The 20,945-nt window shown below is 37.9% G+C and overlaps 1 protein-coding gene across 2 annotated transcripts in view; it reads right to left on the minus strand.

The window, feature by feature from the left end:
• ELP3 (elongator acetyltransferase complex subunit 3) overlaps window positions 1-20,945 on the minus strand; it is a 109,407-nt gene that overhangs the window by 34,562 nt on the left and 53,900 nt on the right. For both annotated transcript variants that reach the window (XM_007192723.2, XM_007192724.2), the window contains 2 exons: window positions 20,656-20,782; window positions 12,237-12,430 (listed from right to left, as the gene is read on the minus strand). In XM_007192723.2, coding sequence (XP_007192785.2) covers window positions 12,237-12,430; window positions 20,656-20,782 — 321 coding nt within the window. The remainder of the gene's footprint in view (window positions 1-12,236; window positions 12,431-20,655; window positions 20,783-20,945) is intronic.

Consider the following 20,945-nt stretch of genomic DNA (forward strand, 5'->3'; position numbering starts at 1 on the left):
TAACCCGAAAGCAAGGTTCACAGCTTTTCTACCTCCCAGTTTTCCCATCTATGAAATTACAATGTTCACCTATCACTCAGGGTTTTTGTAAGAAACATCTGATGAAAACACTTTATAAGATTACAGAGTACAAAACAAATGTCCAATAACCATTAGTAATGATTTTTGGCTGAAGAGACAGACATCTGTACTAAACAAAACAAGAAATAAAACTGTTTTTTATAAAATCCAATTTAAGAGGAGAAATAAAAATTATTATTAACACACTGATTTATAGCTTACAAACACTTTCCCATACAGTTGCTGAATGACAAGTAATCAGGAAGCGTGAAAGCCTGGCTTAGACAACTGGTCTCAAAGAATAAATTTTTTCCCATTTCCTAAAAATCTAAATTAGAAGTGACCCTGCATTCGAAGAATAAGAACTTGCCTAAAGATGAGAGTAGATAAAATTTATTTCCTGGCATTAATATAGTGTAAAGTGCCTGGCATCAAGGAAACATCAATCAAAAGTTGAAATTATGAGTTTCATTTTAGTAGCCCTCACTATCCCTTCTAGACAAAAATCAGTATCTAAAGACAAGACAGTTTAAAAAAAAACCCTAAAGTAAGAATATGCTCAGCACATCTCCGGTTTAAAGACAAATCCCCAATTTCTTTTGTCTAACATTTGGTTGATTTAGAAGACTTGAAGAATACGTCATTTATCTTTTCTTCTCATTTTTGCTTTTGAATCAGCTTGAGTCTTTTCCTTCTCTTTTCACTTATCCCTCCAAACATTAAGTAAATACAATTAGCTAATTCATCCATTTGATTCTAATAAGATACTCCCCAATCACTCAAAAAAGTATCAAAAGCCAATTGATTAGCATTAAAAACTATACACAATAAATCTATCAGGCTCTGGAAGCAACTATAAAGCACTGATAAGCCAAAATTCTTTAAGAGAAAGACATACCAGGGAGTTCAAAGTGAGAGCAACATAAAAAACATATTTTAGAGTGATTAGTTAATAGATATGCTTTACTCATACTTTCTAGTAGAATAAACTTTCTGTCTTTGGAACTATAATTTCTTAAAATCAAATTCATCTTAAATTAGTAAGCAGATGAAACTGAAAGAAGGCTAGTGAACTAAAAAGTATAGTTTATTTTAGCAAGAAATGTACAAACAACTGTTTTAAATATTTTACTATTTCATATTATATAAGCCAAAGTTAGTCTTCCAAATGTCCCTTTTAACCCTGAAATATTTTATAAATTACTCACAAATACATGTGTATAGTTTCACAACAAAGTAAAATTTTGAACGCTGTTATAGGTCATATGAAATTAATCTGATAAAACCAATGGCAACCACTGTTAGTGATAGGGACGAAGTAAAGGGACAAATTAGGCAATTAAATAGTTAATCCCACTAGGGGATTGTAAGTAAAGAAGAAAGTATGGGAGACCCCTGTAAGTTAATGGTCATTCAAGAAAGCAGGTTTGGAGCTTCCCTGGTGGTGCAGTGGTTGAGAATCTGCCTGCCGGTGCAGGGGACACGGGTTCGAGCCCTGGTCTGGGAGGATCCCACATGCCGCGGAGCAACTAGGCCCGTGAGCCACAACTGCTGAGGCTGCGCGTCTGGAGCCTGTGCTCCGCAACTAGAGAGGCTGCGATAATGAGAGGCCCGCGCACCACGATGAAGAGTGGCCCCCACTTGCCACAACTAGAGGAAGCCCTCGCACAGAAACGAAGACCCAACACAGCCATAAATAAATAAAAATAAATTTAAAAAAAAAAAAAAAGAAAGAAAGCAGGTTTGCTTAACCACAAAGCCAAGCAGGCCTGCTTAGCAACAAAACCCATGCAGCAGAAGCATGAGACAAGCCTCAAAACAATAAAAACAATGGTGACATGAGACCCACATCCTGCCCAGTGAGCTCAGTAAGTCAATGATCCCTAGGACATGCTCTCTGCACACATAAAAAACAGTACTTTATGGAAAGGTGACATTTCAAAGTGAAAGACCTGAAATAATTTTTCCATAGTGCCATGACAGTCCTAGCTTGACCATGTAGGGACAAGAAAACTCCCCTGCCCAATCTGGAGGAGGAGCTGATGATGGACGCGTGATGTCTACTCAAGAATGAGGAAGAAGGTGGTCTTTTCACCCTCCCCACTTTTCCTTTGATTACAAAACTGTAGCCCACTAAGTTCTCAGGGCCTTGCACCTTCTCGCCCACCCGCTTGTAAGCCTCACAAGCGTCCTATTCTAATAAATCACTGCTTATCTATCACTTTGACTCTCGCTGAATTCTTTCTGCACTGAGACATGAAAGACCGGGCTCCTTGGAGCCCCCCTGAAACGACACTTATCGGTTTCGGCAGTACCCATTACGTGAGATACATCTGATCCTTGTTATTCATGGCAGTGAAGTCCTATAATGTGCTATGAACACTGAATTAGCGAATACTGAAGCACTGCTCCTATGGAAAAGGCAGGGTTAGGTTCCTGTGAGCCTCCAGTCCATTTTCTCCAACAGATCAACACGTAACCTTGTTTTATGTGTGTTTCCAGCTAAAAACACTTTATTTAACACAGAATTGATTTGGTAACATTGCACTTGTGGCCAATAGCACTATAATTCATGCTGCAATGAAGCTTATCTAACACATTTATTTTCTTTGTAAGACACATCACAGCCTTCTTGTACACAGGAACACTAGATAGCACCTCAACACTACATGTGGGGGCCATTTTACACAGCAAAATCAACAAAAAGCATAAAAATGTGAAAAATGTGTTATTAAATGGACGGTGAAAGGACACTTGTTACAGTATGAGAGCTGAAACAAGTACACTGCATCATGCCAATATCCTGTTCCTCACCAACCCTCCAACTACCAGACTAGCATCCACCAATGACTCCTTCTGTATCACCGTCCGTAGAATAGACAACAATGGTGATTATCTATTTCTACCATCCCTTCTGCATTTATTAGTTGAGCTTGTATTTTAAGGAAGAATGTTCCCTTCTCTATTTATTCATTTATTTATAAATGCATAGATTTCTATTTTATTCAATGAGCTGTAATCTGATATTAACATTATTTATTTTGTTGCTTACATTAGATTTGGTCAGTGGGCATGCATTTAGGCTGGCTTTGGGGTCCTTCTGACATGTTCCCACCATTGTTTGAATATTTCTTTACTTTCTGGAACAACAAGATGTTCCAGGTTGATCTTATATGTTTGCTGCCCCAGCCCTAGAATTGGCCATTTATCCAAGCATCCCTGATTCCTTTTAGTGGAGAGTGGTATTTAGAAACCAAGGTCTGAGCACTCATTGTGCTCATTACTATTGAGGTATCATTGCCTCTAGACCCTTTCAGTGTACACAACTAAGAAATTTACGTATGTATATGCATATGTGTATATATATTTATATTCATATATTCATATACATAAACATTATAACTGTTTCTATATATAAATTTTAAAAGCTGTGAGATCATGTTGATAATTACAATTCTAACCCAGCGCCTCAGTGTTCTTTTCAGCTTTCTACCCTTCAATATCTGTAAATCCCTTTGGACAGTGAGAAATCTGGCTCTCTTATCTTTAGTATATTTATTTGTTTGCTAAATCAAACAACTTATTTGCTCAATATAACCAATCTCCCAACTACTCTCGTTGCCACCTCTGCACTCACTACTCTTACTCTCCATTTCTTCAGATGCCAGGCATGCTGCTGTCAATACCTCTGTGGCACTGCCTCCAGAGGTGATGGGAAGGGGAGAAGAAGGGAAAGGAAGATGGGCTCTACAAATATTTTTAATAATGAACCAGTCCCTTTTTTTTTTTTTAAACATCTTTATTGGAGTATAACTGCTTTACAATGGTGTGTTAGTTTCTGCTTTATAACAAAGTGAATCAGCTATATATATACATATATCCCTATATCTCTTCCCTCTTGCATCTCCCTCCCACCCTCCCTATCCCACCCCTCTAGGTGGTCACAAAGCACCAAGCTAGTGCTTCCCACTAGCTATCTATTTAACATTTGGTAGTATATATAAGTCCATGCCACTCTCACTTCGTTCCAGCTTACCCTTCCCCCTCCCCATGTCCTCAAGTCCATTCTCTATGTCTGCGTCTTTATTCCTGTCCTGCCCCTAGGTTCTTCAGAATCATTTTTTTTAAGACTCCATATATATGTGTTAGCATACAGTATTTATTTTTCTCTTTCTGACTTACTTCACTCTGTCCATCCACCTCACTACAAATAACTCAATTTCGTTTATTTTTATGGCTGAGTAATATTCCACTGTATATATGTGCCACATCTTCTTTATCCATTCATCTGTCAATGGACACTTAGGTTGCTTCCATCTCCTGGCTATTGTAAATAGAGCTGCAATGAACATTGTGGTACATGACTCTTTTGAATTATGGGTTTCTCCGGGTATATGCCCAGTAGTGGGATTGTTGGGTCGTATGGTAGTTCTATTTTAAGTTTTTTAAGGAACTTCCATACTGTTCTCCATAGTGGCTGTATCAATTTACATTCCCACCAACAGTGCAAGAGGGTTCCCTTTTCTCCACACCCTCTCCAGCATTTATTGTTTGTAGATTTTTCGATGATGGCCATTCTGACTGGTGTGAGGTGATACCTCATTGTAGTTTTGATTTGCATTTCTCTAATGATTAGTGATGTTGAGCATACTTTCATGTGTTTGTTGGCAATCTGTATATCTTCTTTGGAGAAATGTCTATTTAGGTCTTCTGCCCATTTTTGGATTGGGTTGTTTTTTTGATACTGAGCTACATGAGGTGCTTGTATATTTTGGAGATTAATCCTTTGTCAGTTGCTTCATTTGCAAATATTTTCTTCCATTCTGAGGGTGGTCTTTGCGCCTTGTTTATGGTTTCCTTCGCTGTGCAAAAGCTTTTAAGCTTCATTAGGTCCCATTTGTTTATTTTTGTTCTTATTTCCATTTCTCTAGGAGGTGGGTCAAAAAGGATCTTGCTGTGATTTATGTCATAGAGTGTTCTGCCTATGTTTTCCTCTAAGAGTTTTATAGTGTCTGGCCTTACATTTAGGTCTTTAATCCATTTTGAGTTTATTTTTGTATACGGTGTTAGGGAGTGTTCTAATTTCATTCTTTTACATGTAGCTGTCCGGTTTTCCCAGCACCACTTATTGAACAGGCTGTCTTTTCTCTATTGTATATTCTTGCCTCCTTTGTCACAGATACAGTGACCATATGTGTGTGGGTTTATCTCTGGGCTTTCTATCCTGTTCCATTGATCTATATTTCTGTTTCTGTGCCAGTACCATACTGTCTTGATTACTGTAGCTTTGTAGTGTAGTCTGAAGTCTGGGAGCCTGATTCCTCCAGCTCCGTTCTTTCTCAAAATTGCTTTGGCTATTCGGGGTCTTTTGCATTTCCATACAAATTGTAAAATTTTTTGTTCTAGTTCTGTGAAAAATGCCGTTGGTAGCTTGACAGGGATTGCACTGAATTTGTAGATTGTTTTGGGTAGTATAGTCATTTTCACAATGTTGATTCTTCCAATCCAAGAACATGGTATATCTCTCCATCTGTTTGTATCATCTTTAATTTCTTTCATCAGTGTCTTATAGTTTTCTGCATACAGGTCTTTTGTCTCCTTAGGTGGGTTTATTCCTAGGTATTTTATTCTTTTTGTTGCAATGGTAAATGGGAGTGTTTCCTTAATTTCTCTTTCAGATTTTTCATCATTAGTGTATAGGAATGCAAGAGATTTCTGTGCATTAATTTTGTATCCTGCTACTTTACCAAATTCATTGATTAGCTCTAGTAGTTTTCTGGTAGCATCTTTAGGATTCTCTATGCATACTATCATGTCATCTGCAAACAGTGACAGCTTTACTTCTTTTCTGATTTGCATTCCTTTTATTTCTTTTTCTTCTCTGATTGCTGTGGCTAAAACTTCCAAAACTATGTTGAACAACAGTGGTGAGAGTGGACAACCTTGTCTTGTTCCTGATCTTAGAGGAAATGGTTTCAGTTTTTCACCATTGAGAACGATGTTGGCTGTGGGTTTGTCATATATGGCCTTTATTATGTTGAGGTAAGTTCCTTCTACGCCTACTTTCTGGAGGGTTTTTATCATAAATGGGTGTTGAATTCTGTCAAAAGCTTTTTCTGCATCTATTGAGATGATCATATGGTTTTTCTCCTTCAGTTTGTTAATATGGTTTATCACATTGATTTGCATATATTGAAGAATCCTTGCATTCATGCGATAAACCCCACTTGATCATGGTGTATGATCCTTTTAACATGCTGCTGGATTCTGTTTGCTAGTATTCTGTTGAGGATTTTTGCATCTATGTTCATCAGTGATATTGGCCTGTAGTTTTCTTTGTGACATCTTTGTCTGGTTTTGGTATCAGGGTGACGGTGGCCTCGTAGAATGAGTTTCAGAGTGTTCCTCCCTCTGCTATATTTTGGAAGAGTTTGAGAAGGATAGATGTTAGCTCTTCTCTAAGTGTGTGACAGAATTCGCCTGTGAAGCCATCTGGTCCTGGGCTTTTGCCTGTTTGAAGATTTTTAATCACAGTCTCAATTTCAGTGCTTTTGATTGGTCTGTTTATATTTTCTTCCTGGTTCAGCCTTGGAAGGTTGTGCTTTTCGAGGAATTTGTCCATTTCTTCCAGGTTGTCCATTTTATTGGCATATAGTTGCTTGTAGTAATCTCTCATGATCCTTTGTATTTCTGCAGTGTCAGTGGTTACTTCTCCTTTTTCATTTCTAATTCTATTGATTTGAGACTTCTCCCTTTTTTTCTTGAGTCTAGCTAATGGTTTGTCAATTTTGTTTATCTTCTCAAACAACCAGCTTTTAGTTTTACTGATGTTTGCTATCGTTTCCTTCATTTCTTTTTATTTGTGATCTGATCTTTATGATTTCTTTCCTTCTGCTAACTTTGGGGTTTTTTTGTTCTTCTTTCTCTAATTGCTTTAAGTGTAAGGTTAGGTTGTTTGAGATGTTTCTTGTTTCTTGAGGTAGGATTGTATTGCTATAAACTTCCCTCTTAGAACTGCTTTTGCTGCATCCCATAGGTTTTGAGTCCTCGTGTTTTCATTGTGATTTGTTTCTAGGTACTTTTGATTTCCTCAGTGATCTCTTGTGAACCGGTACTTTTAAAAGACACTAAAATTTTCAATACAAGTAAACTCTCTAAGGTCTAGGTTTTATCATATGGTGTTGTTATGCAGAACTATATGACAGAAAGACAGAATTACCAGCAGGGCTAGCTAATAATTTGTGGTGCCTAGTGCAAAATGAAAACAGGGGGCCTCTTCTGAAAAAATTATTAATGATTTCAAGACAGTGAGAGCAGAGCATTAGGCCAAGTTAAAGTCCTATGAGACTACAGAGGTCGCATGTCCCTGAAGCTGGCACTGACTACCCCAAAGCACAAGTCAGTGTGGACCTGGTAACACAGGGCTTTATAATGATGCTGACAGTTCATAAATGTCCTTAAATTTATGTCTGTCACTACAAAATGCAATATGGCTTTAATAGTCTTTGGCAGTGAAATGCCTGGAGCGTACCAGACAGGAGTTTTTCCTCATTAGGGAATAGAAATGTGGCAATCTCCACTTTCAGTGATAAAGTTTTTTTCACTAAAAATGAAGAGAGAGAGTTCTATATATGTTGAACATCTTCTATGTGCAAAGTAGTATATTAAGCAATTTGGAATATATAAATAGACACTGTTACAGACTCCTAGGAGTTCAAAACCCAGGTAAGATTACTGACCATCTGAACTTGCTACATCCATCTAGGTGGGACTTAAAATTATTTTTAGGCTTTTCAATTTGTTTCACTTTCTTGGCTTGAAGAGATATTACATTCAAGAATATTCATTTTTCTATTTCACAGGTAACATTTCAGGCTTAGAGGCACTAATATTTGCAATTTGCTCATCAAAAGCCTTTCAAAGTGCTATCTAGGGCTTTTTTGGTCTGAAGTTTCTCGCACTTCAGAAGCATCTTTTGGCTGCAAATTGGTATTCTATTCAAGTGCTTCACAGTGATGTAAAAAAATCACATCAAGGCAGACAGCTGTTAAATAGCCCGTGGGCAGCAGCAGTTTAATGTGGCCCCATCGTGTGCCTGGACAGAGCCGTACATCTAATCACTGACTGCACCCTTCAGGGCTGCGATACAGAATCATCTGTGGGATGCTGCTTCATAAAAACACCCAGTAAAATGGTATCGACGCAACTGTCATAAAATTTAAAGTGTAAATTAATTAAGAAAAAAAAGGGGGGTGGGGTGGGGAAAATGGCCAATTAAAAAAAATCAGGTAATCTAATAGTAAATTATAGTATTTTTTTTTTTAAAAGACAAGTGTAAAACATTGTGTTTTCACTTGAAATATCTTCCCTCTCACTTTCCTTCCTTTGCTCCTTCCTTCTGATGCCTGTCTAGACAATAATTCCTAGGGCTTCCCTGGTGGCGCAGTGCTTGAGAATCTGCCTGCCAATGCAGGGGACACGGGTTCGAGCCCTGGTCTGGGAGGATCCCACATGCCGCGGAGCAACTGGGCCCGTGAGCCACAACTACTGAGCCTGCGCATCTGGAGCCTGTGCTCCGCAACAAGAGAGGCCGCGATAGTGAGAGGCCTGCGCACCGCAATGAAGAGTGGCCTCCGCTCGCTGCAACTAGAGAAAGCCCTCGCACAGTAACGAAGACCCAACACAGCTCAAAATAAATAAATAAATTTATAAAAAAAAAAAAAAAAAAGAAAATCATTCCTAAAATCTTCTCCTCCATGTATATAAGTTTAGATTAGCTAGTCAGCACTGAGCAAGTTGCTTGTAATTAGTAGAAGCTGTCACTAGGTGAACCAACATAGAGATAGCCAGATTTTCTAAAGGCACAGAACAAAAAGACACACACGATTTTCCTATGATTTAAAACAAAACTAAACTATAATTATTAAAATCACCTGGATTAAACACCCTAAGAGGAGGCTTTTTCCTTTGCCAATGGCTTCTTTCCAGCAAGACATAACCAACTGCTTCCAAATTAATAGAGTGAGGGTACTTAACTGCACTTCTAAACCACTATCAGTTTTCTACATTTTCAAAATCGTTCTAAAAGTTTAAAACTGAAGCTAGACGAAACACTGCGATTCTCTTTTCCCAACTCAAAAGGTTTCTCAGTCCCTGAACACTGTCTAAACACTCAGCCTTCTCTTGTACACATCTGTATGTAAACCTTGAGTTACCCATTAACACTTTCCTTAGCACTTCTTTTTCAACATTTTACCATCGAGCCCTCGATACAAGTTTCTTTCTAGAAGTCTAGATATACCAAGTTCTAGCTATATCTGAATATAACTTTAAAAACATCAGTAAATGGAGCATAAAGTTTTTATACAGAGATATGAAGCTGTTTTACCAGAACACAGCTACCAAATTGTTATTAAGTGTTAAGTGTACTATGTGAACAAGGACAGCTCTCCAGAGAGCTGCAATGGGGTCATGACAGGAGAACTGGGAACGGGGAGGTGTCTTTAATCAGCCTCATGTTCGTTATCCATAATATCATGCCTTTCTCCTCGTACCCCCTTTTGGTTGTATAATATACATATCCTTAATTCTTCCTGTCATGACCCCTTTACAATTTTCCTATAGAGATTATATTTGCTGCTCCTGTTTTCTCGAAATCCTTGTTTTGTTAGCTGGTGGTAAGCCAGGATAATGTCCCATAGTGGTATTTCATAAAGCCTATAAAATTAAGCTTTTAATGTTATAGCAATGTCTTTGTTGCTTTTGACTCGCTGGTTACAGCAGTAAGAAATTTAAAGCTAAAAATGAATGGGGAGAATGCAAATTCTTCATCTGATTGCCCATGTGATCTATGCCTTGTTACTCTTGGTAGGAAAACTATGGTGTCTATGGCTGTGAAATTTCTATCTATTCTGTGTTATCTGTTGCCTTGCTCTGCTGCTGGGAAGTAGTGTCTTCACTGTTCTCTGGTTGCCCCAGTGAGTTAAATGCAAATGCTATTTTTCTTTTGTTGTTATTAGTATTACTTATTGCATCTTTGTTTCTATTGTATTAATTTTTTGAAACAATCTCAAAGTCACAGAAAAATTCCCAAGTGTGGTACAAATAACTATATTCCTGAAGTATAATATTTGAAAGTAAATTGGGAACAAGATGTCCCAATACCCCCAGAATACTCTTAGTATTTCCTACAACAAGGATATTCTCTTGCATAACAGTAATACAACCATCAAAATCAGGAAACTAACATTGGCACTTTACTATTATCTAATCCTAGACTCCAGCCCAGCTTCCTGTGAGCCTCTGGTCACAGGATTTCCATCAGCTGATCAACATGACCTTGTTTTATGTGTATTTCTGTTTAAGGTGTGTCTCTCTCTCTCTCAATAAATAGACAGATGATTCATTAACATGAAGCTCATGGCTCACAGCTCATGTCTGAATGAAGCTAATCTAACACATGCCTTTTCTCCGTAAGGCACAGCATAGCCTTTCTGCACTCAGGAACACTACACAACACTTCAGTACTATGCTTAGAGGCCATTTTAAACAGTGAAATCACCAACAAACAGCACAAAACGGCAAAAATCATGGCCATTAAATAGACTGTGAAAAGGACATGTGCACACACCATTATATTTGTTATCGTTTGTTACATTTACAATTATTTCTATCTCTACCAATATGTTGAAAACCACAAGTTCACACCAGTATCTCCTATTCCCAAACACCATGGGGTACATTCTAATTTCCTCCTTTTTCATATTTGTCATTCCCTTTTCAGATAACAGAAAACCCAGCTCCCATTATCCTTAATATTATCTACTTATTAGATCCAGCGCCTGCAAGTTACTGACCCTTTGCTGCTGTCCCCGTCTCCACACCCCTCAGACACATCCTCCTTGCCCTGCTGAGCTCTGACATCCGGTGCCAGGTCAGCCCTCAGTGAGAACGCCTTCCTCACACATCTGCGCTGCAGCAGCCTGAACCACACCACCACCTCCTCCCCAAGAACACCCGTCTCCCCGTGCTCTGGGCCCTGCGGCTCCCTATGTCCCTCGTGTGGATGCCTGCGTTGCTCAGCACCTCCTCATGTCTTTTGGACTGAACTGTTCCAGAAAGGTGGAAGAGAAGAGGAAGGATAATGCAAATGATTTTGATGGCTGATTTTCTAGTCACTATCTCCTTAGTATTTTTACCTGTATTGTAAAAAATAGAGATCATTAAGCAATTTAGGTCCTTAGGTTGGGCCAATAATTTTAAAAATTTGAGAAATAAATACACTGTGCCAGAAATGTGGTGTAAATATCCTTTGACCTTTAAGGAAATCCATTATTTTATATCCTTGATAATTTTCCTTTAGTTGATAGTCCTGCTTTATGTGATTAGTAGCACAGTCTTCGTGCTCAGTGGAATACTAGTCACAGCAGCTGACTGGACATGCATTTATCGATCCCCATTTGGCCTTGTACTGGTAATACTGGAATCCAGGCAGTTTTCGGCAGGGTGGTGGAAATGTGCCTTAACGACCAGGAAGTACAGGAATGGCTTTGTCAGGATTGTAGGTAAATAGGTAACTTTATGGCTTCTAAATTTTTTCTTCAGTGTTATGTTTCTATTTTTTTTTTTAAAAAAAGACCACAATTGTAAATGAGATCTCAGTTTCTCCTAGAAAAGTAGTTAAGATGATTTCCTTCACACTATCAGGAATATGTCACTCTTTCTCCACATTTACATTAATGTCAGTAAAGAAAGCTTGTTGCTACTCTTTCTTTTCTCTTCAGAGGCTCTAGAACAGGGATAACAGACACATGGCTCCATGTCCGCCTCCCACACTCACTAGAGTATCTAGGTTGGAGCAGATCTGAAAAAGGAAACGCTGATGTAGATCACAAGCTCCTGGAACCAAACACCATGCCCACTTCCCATCATCCTCCATCTCCTGGCTCGTGAATGGAGAGATGAACACGTGAATAAACGTGATACTGGCAAAGAGGTTTGGATGTGCTGTCCTATCATTTCCATCCTCTCTATCTACAGACAGCATTCTAGGTGTCCCATTTTTAATTTAAAAAAATTCAAACCCATCAATTTGCAGTAAGGCTCTTCTCATTAGAAACTGTTAAGAGATAAGACTCGTCACTGATGATTTCTGGCATAAAAGATTAACACATTACCTCTGCACTCGGTACACTCGAGTCCACGGAGGCACGAGGGCAAGGATCCGGGCCACCAATTCAATCAGGTCACTGGGAGAGTAACTCTTGTATCTTCCCGATTTCCACAGCTCATAAAGCCCAGTTCCACGAATCACGAGGGTAGGGTAGAGTTTCAAACCATCAGGACGAAAAGCAGGGTTCTCAAAAAACTCCTGTGAATAGAGAAAATGACTTCTCCATTAGTTATATGGAGATTACCCATAGTGAAGTTTCAATCTGGGGCTGGCTTCTCTCACATACCTACATGGTCCTTAGACTGACTTTCCTTCCCATCAAGCGAGGGAAGGTAGACAGAACAGAAACGCATTGTTTTTACAGCCTCAGTGGAGCAAAACATGTGTGTGCTGGGTGACCAAGCCTTTGCCAACCAACACAACCCCGGTCCACTGCTGTGGTGTCACCGCATGCCACCCTCCCCACCTTGCTTTTCTGTCTTTGCAAAGGCAATTTCCTCTGCCTGGAAATTTCATCAGTTTTCCTTCATCTGGCTAATCTTCAGGTCTTAGCTTGAATGCCAGTTCTTCAGAGAGGTCTTCCTGACCTTCAAATACAAGTTGCTTCACTTAAAAATGTTTTTTGGAATTCTGTACTCTTGCCTTCTTAGCAGCATCATACTGACAATTCATCTGATGCCTGCCTTCACCTCCAGATTGTATCCTCCTTTAATAATGGAATATATTTAATTGTTTAAACTTTTAAAAGCTGTGACATAGATCATCATCTGGGCTGAAAAACTTAAACCGTCTACTATACGGCCCTTTGCAGAAAAAGTATGCCGACCCCTGGATACGACTGTTTTGTCCTCAGGCCAACTGGCACCATTCCTAACCCGGGATGCACACAGTCCATTTGTTATCTGGACACTGAGGGATACATCTAATTCATCTATTTTGACATAGTAATTTCCTGCACTGTACCACCCCAGCTGGCTGCCTTATTTCTTTACTTGGGATGTAGAAAGGAGACATCAGGCATTCTCCTTTCTATGACTTTGCACTGCTAATTTGCTCTTATCTTGATTTCACTTGACACGTGATAGAGGAATGAAGGTGGACTCATACAGCTCCCTCTCACCCGGACCCTGGCGTTAGTATTTAAACGGCCAGCAGTACTGTATCTTGTGAATTGTGAAAATGCTTTTTTATCTTGTGCTGTTATTCTTACAGAGCTTTCCATTGTATAACTTGGTTTTCAAAGAAATATATAACTATAGAGTTTTCGACCTCTCTCATTGATTTCTGTCACAGTCTTAAATGCTATAATCTTTGTGCACCATTTGCTCTTAGGGATATTCTTCTGTAATTGCATGTAATTTTCCCTGTAACATTTATATATTAAAGATTCATGAGGTCTTTAATATTCTATAGCCATCCACAAAGAGTATGTATGCAAGTCACTTTCTACCTAGTCTGCATCTATATTAGAACACAGGATTTCAGTAAAGTACTTCTGGTTACTCGTGTAATAAATTTAGGGGACATATGGGCTGATATAATCCTTTCATAAGAATGATGATAGATGGAATTGGTGCTGGACTTCCGGTTAAACATGGAGAATTAAAATATGTGTTTCTTTCCTTTCCTTCCAAAATCACACTGAAATAACAGGAAATAATTTTTTAAAAAGCATAAACCCAGAAGAACAAAGAGAACATCAGAGGAGACAGGAGGGGGAATAAGTGATGGCAATTAATTTTTGGAAGACAGAAAACGGATGGAAGATTGGTAAATGACTTTGCAAATGAGGAAAACTGTAAACAAACTATCTGCAAAGGGGGATACAGATGAAAGGGCAGCTCAGTCACACCAGAGCCCCAGGAACGAGCATGGAACAGAAATAGTAGGAATGACAGTTCTTCAGAATATAGTTCTGATTCAGATGATGTGAATATTATACCAACAAAAAGACAAAAAACCTTAGTGATTGATTCTGATACGGAAAGTGAAAATGAAACTCATGATGCTGGAGAATGCTCCTTTGCTTCTACAGAAGAGTGGATTGAAGACAACATTTCATGAAAATTAGAAGACTTTACAGGTGTGTCAGGTGTAACTATTGAATGTAATAACCCACAAAGTGTTAGTGCAATAACAGAATTAATTTTGATCGGCCGAAATAAAAATCTCTGGCCACAGGCATTAATTTCTGCAAAAATCCCCCGGTCAATAATGAGTTAAAAAAAAAAAAAAAAAAGGAGGGAAAATGATTTCACAGAATTCTGTAAGTGTGAAGGTATTAGAATAGAGACATTTTGGGGCATGTAAAAGGCTTACTTCCCATGATGAATCCTTTCTTAGAAAGCTGCTGGAGAATGTGTTTTAGTAAAGTCAAGGAATAAACCAATAAAAAGGATTAACTTGGTTTCCAAAAAACAAAGGATCCGATCTTACAGAGAGGAGAAGAGGAGCCCTAAGGAAGACCCCTGGGAACTAGGCACAGAGAACTGTCAGTCCAGTTTGCAGCTGGAAGGTTAGACCTCCGGGAGTTATGTCTCCAGCCTAAAAAAGGAACTTAGAGAGGGGCTTTAACACTCAATGGGCACACTTGAAGGTTACAGATACTCAGAGAACTAACAAGCAAATAAATAAGACAATTTTACTGTTAACTCTAGGAAAAACAAAAAGGTATTTAAGAAAGTAAGTATAGTATATTACTTGGCTCCATGGAAATAATAATAATTTATGTAAAAACTGTAATGAAAACACTGACTACTCATATAACTAAAATAGTGGCCTAATAATATTGGGAGAATGGGAGTTCAAAGAATTAACTCTTTAACTATTGTATTGATAACAGTAAGACAAGAGGATCTCTCTACCGATGGTCAGGAAACAGGAATCCAAACATAGAAGAAGGAAACATGGTGGTAAATACTGGGACACCCCCCCCTCCCTTGGCCTGGCCTGGCTACAACAGTTGAAAGTGGCGGAGGCCTACTGTGTTTTGATATGACCCCTTTAGGACTTACTGGATTTTCAAACACTAGTTAATAATAATTTTATTAATTAGTACCTTTTATACTCTAAAGATAAAAATTAATTTAATCAACATCATTCTGGTGGCAATGTGGATGATACATTAGGAGGGAACATGGCTGGTAGCCGTGGGACTTAGCTAAGAAGCTGTCTACCTGTGCAGTGAGCTGACAAAAGCATGAACTGAAGTTGTGGCAGTGGGGATGAAGAGGAGGCGACAGCTCTGAAAGATATTCAGAGGGAGTAACACGCAGGACCTCCTGTTAGATTAGACCCACGGTAGAGGGAACAGCAGCAGCAGTGACGTACTGAGCACTCGCTGTGTGCCAGGCATTCTTCTAAGCATGCTGCATGCATTACCTCTGCCCACCTTCACAACAGCCTCATTCAGAGATGAGGAAACTGAGGAACAAAGCAGTCCGATTGCTACCAAGTGGCGGGTGGGGCCAGGATTCAAACTAGGCCCAGTCTGGCTCCACATATTCTCTCTTTCCTTCTGAATGACTGAATGTCTAGCTTGGGAGGGTATGTGGATGATGGAACACCAATATCACAGGAAACAGAAGATGAGGAGACCACTGCGGGAATGAAGTATGTCCATATTGGACACGTTAAGTCCGAAGTACACGTAAGACATCTGGTGCTAGTTGAAGAGTATTCAGCAATTGGACTTAAGAGCTAAGGCTTAAGGCTGGAGAGAAAATGAGATTCACTGAAGTGTAAGTGGTGAAGTTAGAACAACAGAAGAAAGACAAGCATATAGACGAGAGCAAAAGACAGAAGCCACATTTAAGTGGTGGGAAGAAAAAGAAGATCTAGCGGAAAAGAAATAGTCCTAGAGGTTAAAAAGGGAACCAGGGAACAGCAGAGTCACAAAAGCCAGGGAGGTGAGAATTTAAAACTGGAAAGAATCTTTAACAATAACAGATGCTAAGATTGGATAAAATGTCAGCCGAGAAGTATCCTTTGGATTTGGAGATTAGCAAGTACTTTACAATGCTTGAGAGAATAGTTTCAGAGAGAGAGAGAGAGAGAGAGAGAGAGAGAGTGTGTGTGTGTGTGTGTGTGTGTGTGTGTTGGTGGGCAGCGGGGAGTGAGTAGAAGCCAAGCTGCAGTGGATTTGGAGGAAGCAGGGACACTGAAGCGTTTGTAAATGACATGGGGGCACTCAAGGGAAAGGAAGGCAGGGTACTGCTGTTTTTCATTGTAGGCCTTACAGTACAATTTGACTTTTAAAATTTTGCATGTATTCCTTTGATACAAATAAAAAATAACTGAAAACGGAAGTTTTGTTTCTGTAAGATCCAACCCGACCAGGATTTCAACATCATTCAGGTCATGCATAGTCATTCATCGTAAAACAGACTTTCCTTGGCCTAAGAAAGGAAACACAGAAAGGTGCAATAGAAAGGGTGCCTTCCTAAGAGCCTGCTTCTACCTGAGACTCACCATGGCCTTTAACAGTTACTTAACCGCGTCAGGTCTTGTTTCCTTATCTGAGGAGGCTGGAACAGGTGGTCTTTTCTGATATAATTCTACACTACCTGTATCCTATGACATTAACTTAAGTATCGAGCCTTTACATTAAGAAAACCAAGCAAATGAAGAAGTAACAACAACAAACACCTCTAACCATACCTGCCAAACTGTAACTTGATCACACTGGCTTTTGGGAAAAACAGCTCAGTGGGGAAAAAAAAAGAGCTTCTGAGTGTCCAAAGGGTGGGCAAACATTAATGGACTTTGAAAGATTTCACATTACTGACAAGAGGTTCTGGAGATAAATTTTTCCTCAAGAGAAACTGACACTCTCTAAGCATTTTCAGCAACCTGAGTTTAGACATCCAGGAGCAGTCTAATTTTAAAAGAATAAAATACAAAAACAGCTAAAGGTTATTTTGAGTAGTAAATGATATAAACATTTTGGAGACCTGAGGACAGATGGAAAGGGTGAAGTTAATGCTCGGAGGATAAATTCCTAAGATGTTAAACATTCTCCATCACAACCAGGACTTTCAGCTTTATAAGAAAAAAGAAAACTTCATTTCAAAAATAAATCTTAGTTACTGAAAAATATAAGCAAATGCTATTTATCACAAACAGCTATGAGCTCTGTACCTACCACTAGATAAGAGTGTGAATTTGCAATGAACAGACGCAAATAACCAGTTTCGCTCTTAGTGACCCGGAACTGACCTAAGCAACAAGGTGTGAGAGCAAAGCCAATTTATAACTAACACATGCAGGCACATAGCTGGGATCCGTGCCAGGCAAGGCTATCTTGTCCTTTACAGATATAACATTTTTTAGACTTCTACAATTATACAAGTAGACCCTTTACTTAGCAACCCTTCCTATGGATAAAACACATTAAGGGAACAGTATCTGTGGGTTGCTAATAATGTGACAATAAAATAAAGTAGGGAAAAAAGAAATTTTTAAAGTGTAAAATATACTGCCTACTAATTCAGGAAAAGTTGTGAATTCCAAATAGGCCCAAACAAGATTTCTTAAACAAAAACTAGTTTAAAAACATTTTAGTAAACCTTTTATTGAAATATATCTTAGTATAAAAAAGTACACAAATCATAAGTGTACACCTTGATAGATTTTTACAAATCATGTAGCCAGCACCTAGACACTCAAATCAAGAAAAGGCACATTATCCAAACCTCAGAAGCCTACCACATGCCTGTTTCCAGCTACAATTCCACCCAAAGCTTCTGAACCTCACATTAATAGGATTGTATGTTAGGTAGTCTTTTGGATCTGGTTTCCTTTGCTCAGTATTACGCTGAATAGAATCAGCCACGTTGTTGCATGAAGTCATAATTAATTTACTCTTATTGTTTTATGTATTTCATTGTTTGACAACACCACAACTTACAATATTTATGTATTTGACTTTAATGGACACTTGGGTTGTTTCCAATATGATGATACTACACTCAGTAATTTGTGACTGTGTCTTGGTAAATATGTGTGCATTTCTGTTGGGTAAACGTGAAGGAGTAGAATTGTTGGGTCATGGAGTATGCCTACGTTCACTTTTAGTAGATACTGTCAAACAGTTTTCTAATATGATGTACTATATTCCCACTGGCAATAAATGAGAGTTCCAGTTGCTCCATACTCTTACCAACACTTGATATTGTCTTTTTTCATTTTAGCTATTCTTAGCTATTCTGATGAGTATACAGTAGCCATGCATTGTAGTTTTAAATTTCATTTCTTTGAAGATAAATGACTGAGAACTTTTAAATAGTTTTACTGAATATTTGAATATCCTATCTGTGAAGTGTTTGTTCAAGTTTTGTTTTTTTTCCCCATTCTCCTATTAGGTGGTCTGTCTTTTTTTAAATTGATTTGTAAAAATATTTAAGACAATCTATAGATTAATTTTTCAGAGACTTTTTCTCTAGAGAGAAATCAGATTTCTCATTTTAGCTCTATTTTGTTACTCATTTGCTGGAATGCAGTTAGAAAAGGCATATGGTCTGCTCATATTCCCTGTAGGTTTCTTTGAAAAGATTATAAACAAGCAGATAAATCCATTTACATGAAGGGCTGTCTCTGCAATATTATTTCTGAACTATTCTTTATTTTGAAGACACAAAGAAAATGAATTGTAAGACTCAGCTATTTGCTATTACTTGACATATTTTTTCCAAGGGCACTTAAAGTTATGAATGCTGGCTATACCACTGGCCCACCTAGGAGCTGTGCTAAAGAGAAGTGTGTTTCAGGTGCCTTTTAGGCTTGAAGTCTGAGTACCTGGCTAGTACTACTGAGGGGAAGATATTAGACTCAAAATCTATTACATAGTCAATATGGGGGAATTAATAACATCTGTGAATTAATGCTGTCTTATAAAATAGGCCTTTAGTTGTAATTCATTGGCTTAGAAATAAAAAAAATAAACTTTTTAAAAGGAAAGAATTATTAACTTCACAAATAAGGCATGATGAATTCTATTGTTCTAATAAACAGAGCAAAATAAAAGTATTTTTGTGGATGAAATAACTTGATAAATATTTTCATTCTCTTCTCTAAAAGGATATCCTTAAGCCACCTTCCCTATTTGAGCATCTGAAGGAAAAAAGAGTTTTGAGCAATCTCATTTCCCAAGACAAAGCTAATATGAATCAAGCTAACATGTGCTAGAGTAAAAACAAACAAACAAACAAACAAACAAACGAACCCCCGAGTTAGGTATTAAAATTCAAAGAACAGAAAGGCTAGAAGAAAACAGAATATTTTCTTTCACTGTTTAATGAAATGATGTATGAGAAAGGCAGTTCTAAGCTTAGAAGTATCTTAAGAAATCATCACTAAGAAAATAAGTAAGTAAATAAGATAGATTTGACAACAGAAACAAAAGGTCAAGGATAGGTTGGGGAAAATATTTTTAACAAATATAAAAAACAATCCATAATGTCATTACCTAGAAAGTTCATATAATTAATATTAAAAATATTCATATCTAATAGAGTAATTGGTCAGAGGACAAAAACACACAATTCCAAAAAGATGAAAGAATTATACTTATTAAATACAAACCTGAAAAATGCATTACTTATAATTACAAAATACAAGTTGAAACGGCACTTTTATCCATCAAATTAATGAAGATAAATATTGTATGTATGTGTGTGTGTGTGTGTGTGTGTATATATATGTATGTAGAAAATGCATAAATAGGAGAGAATTATTTTGGGAAAAAGATAACCCTGCTGAAATGAGTGTAAGTTGTTACAACCCTGGGAAAAGCAACTAAGTAATATGGTGAGATTCTTAAAGTATTTATACCTTTACCTGATAATTCTACTCCAGGGAATTTGTCCTAAAGAAATAACCCTAAATACTACAAAAAATTACAGGCGTAAATTTGTTGATGTGCAGTCTATTTACAAATATCTATTTGATATTTTGATATTATCAAAAACTGATAATATCTTCAATTAAAAAAACTGGAAGTGGTTAAGCAAAGTATGGCATATTTGTTCAATGGAAATTAAGTGGATATTTAAATATGTTAACCTTTTAACAGAGACCAGGCTATAACAGGAATAAATGCTTGCTATAATGTTAAGTGAAAAAGCTATTAAAATAATTACCTATCATATACATAACTGTAAGTATGTCTTCGTGTATCTATGTATCACCCACCTCATCCCCTAAAAAATCCTAAGTATAAAAAAACCCTGGGAGTATACTGACATGTTAGGGTTTTATTTGGTGTCAGGGCTGTGAGTGACTCCTCTTTCTCCACTGTGTCATAATGAGGATGTCTTGCTTTAATAATGGGAAAAAAATCAACAGTAAATAATCAGAAAGAGCAGAGAGGGTAGAAGCAGCATGCAGAGGCATTCTCAAGCAGCTTGGTTTAAGGTAATACTTACTGTAAACTGTTCAATGTCTCTCTCTAGTCCCACATTTGGCAGATCGGGCATCATATGAGCCACAACTTTGAAACCAGAATCTTTGGCCAGGTGAAAGGACTCACATACCGCCTTCACAGTGTGGCCCCTGAGGAAGAAAATTCACTACCTGTTACACAAATAAATGGGCAACAAGGTGAGTACAAGGAATAGAGGGAAAACAATCTCCAAGATAGGTAACAGTAGCTCTATAGTGAAGAATATGGTTGGGGAAAAAGAAATCGTAGAAAGTCATTTTTACATCTCCACCT

This window comes from Balaenoptera acutorostrata, chromosome 6 (genome assembly GCF_949987535.1).
Source record: "Balaenoptera acutorostrata chromosome 6, mBalAcu1.1, whole genome shotgun sequence".
NCBI classification, from domain to species: domain Eukaryota; kingdom Metazoa; phylum Chordata; class Mammalia; order Artiodactyla; family Balaenopteridae; genus Balaenoptera; species Balaenoptera acutorostrata.